The sequence below is a fragment of the Gobius niger genome, assembly GCF_951799975.1.
Source record: "Gobius niger genome assembly, chromosome: 21".
NCBI lineage: Eukaryota > Metazoa > Chordata > Actinopteri > Gobiiformes > Gobiidae > Gobius > Gobius niger.
Window position 1 is genome coordinate 17,676,899 of NC_136872.1, and position 2,121 is coordinate 17,679,019.

Below are 2,121 nucleotides of genomic sequence, written 5' to 3' on the forward strand. Positions count from 1 at the left end.
ATGGATAAACTGAGGATCGTCTTGTTGGGAAAAACTGGATCTGGGAAAAGCAGTTTGGCAAATACTATCTTTGGGGACAGACAATGTTTTAAAGTTAATAATGGTGCATATAGCAGAACAAATCTGTGTCAGTCCGAAACCAGACGAGTCAATGGGAGAAACATACAACTGATCGACACCCCAGGTTTATTTGACCCTGACCCCAACTGCAAACAGTCTGAGATCCTCAAGTGTCTTGTAGAATGTTCCCCTGGGCCCCATGCTTTTCTACTTGTGCTCAAAGTGGAGAGGTTAACATCGCAGGAGCAGGCCATGGTAGATGAAATACTGAAATATTTCTCTGCAGAGGCTCTAAAATACACCACAGTGGTCTTCACTCACGGAGACGATCTACCAGAGGAGATGAGGGTTGAACAGTGGGTTAATGAGAATAAAGCTCTGCGGACCCTGGTGCAGAAATGTGGAGGCCGTGTTCATGTGTTTGATAATATTTACTGGAACCACAGCCAAGAGGATCCATACAGAAATAACCAGTACCAAGTCCAACAACTGCTCCAGACCATCGACCAAACTGTGAGAAAGAATGGAGGAGGAATCTACACCAATGAGATGCTGCAGAAAATCGCAAATAAAATAAATGACGAGCGAAACACTGTCCGCCAATTATCACCAGCAGGATCCTCACACTCAAAGAGACCATTATTTCGTTGGATAAAAGAATGGTTTTCTAAATAGATGCATTTATAGAAACTCCAACCATTGTAGAAAACAGGATAAATAATGTTATACATGCATCAAATTCCTAATTAGTGTAATGTAATGATAGCATTCACATATTTATAACTCAATTTATATTTTCTATACTGTTTTGGCTATTGTTACTCTAGGGACGTTGTTGCCTTTTACCAACCAAATGGCAGATTGGTCGTTACGTTTAAAGCATTCAACCCTGAACTCTACAGGTTTAGCAAGATTCATGAGTTCACACGTTAACATTGAATATATAGAGTTGTTTCAGTAACTTTTCAGATTCACAGATGTCACAGCCCGACGTCTAACAGGTCATTTTCAATCTCTTGTGCACATATGTGAGAGATTTTTCTTTTCATTTTTTTTCCAGAGATTTATTCTGTTCTATTTATTTATTACTTTTACTTTAATGACAGTAGATAAATAGTAGAGGACTCAAAGCTCAGGCATCTTTTTTTTTAAAGTGAAGACAGATCAATTTACAAAGAGGTCACAATAATATTTTTGCCTGTTTTGTTACACTACACTACATTACTGGGATGTGCTTACCTTTCACAGAGCTTTGGGTTTAGCCTGTTCATCAAGTCCACAGCAGCAATGTCTTATCACATTGAACATCTGCACATTTGACTTGTGTATAACTTACTAAATGAATATACCTGCTTAAATAAAGGGGGAAAAAACGTATATGCACGCTCAGCACTCGCAGTTTATTGTTTTAGTACAAAGCACTGTATTTTTTACTTGTAATACTGTTAATAAAATGAAAGAAAACTTGTGTAAAACAGGATAATGAAGCCAGTTTGACAACAGAGACATGTTTAAGAATCTAGATCACTGAATAAAAGCAGTCATTTAATATAGCTTAGTGAATATCAAATGCTAAAACAAGTTATACGGCATGAATAACAATAATATTTAGCAATTGACCTCTCCCCTGTATTCAGGATATGTCTTCTCATCTCACCCGTAAAGCCATGTTCAATATTTGCCATCAGGGTGGAGACTGCTGCCAGGTCCAGCCGACTGAAAGACAATCTCTCCCTCATGTTTATTTTAATGGTCTTAAATGTTTGTGCAGACGGAGTACAGAGAGTAACACACTTTTGATTGTATAGGATCAGGATGTATTATGTAGAATTGATGATTATTGTTATGAAAATTGACATTGTTTTTTAATAGGTCTACACCAAGTCAAAGTAAAATGGAACAACATTGATAATATATATAGACAAACTTAGATAGTATAGATCAATAAAAGTAATCTTACAAACCAACAGCAATTGAAGCCGTGAATCATAACAGCGGCTTCAATTGCTGGGACAATAATGAATGAATGAATTACTAATATTGCTGACTATTAATTAAATA

General features: G+C 36.7%; 1 protein-coding gene across 1 annotated transcript; it reads left to right on the forward strand.

Moving 5' to 3' along the window:
- On the forward strand, positions 1 to 829 carry LOC306981011 (GTPase IMAP family member 9-like; the record flags this gene model as incomplete). Its single annotated transcript, XM_079580557.1, has 1 exon — positions 1 to 829. One exon carries the CDS (start codon positions 1 to 3, stop codon positions 733 to 735), a length of 735 nt encoding a protein of 244 aa, XP_079436683.1. The 3' UTR covers positions 736 to 829.
- Positions 830 to 2,121: the final 1,292 nt, after the last annotated feature.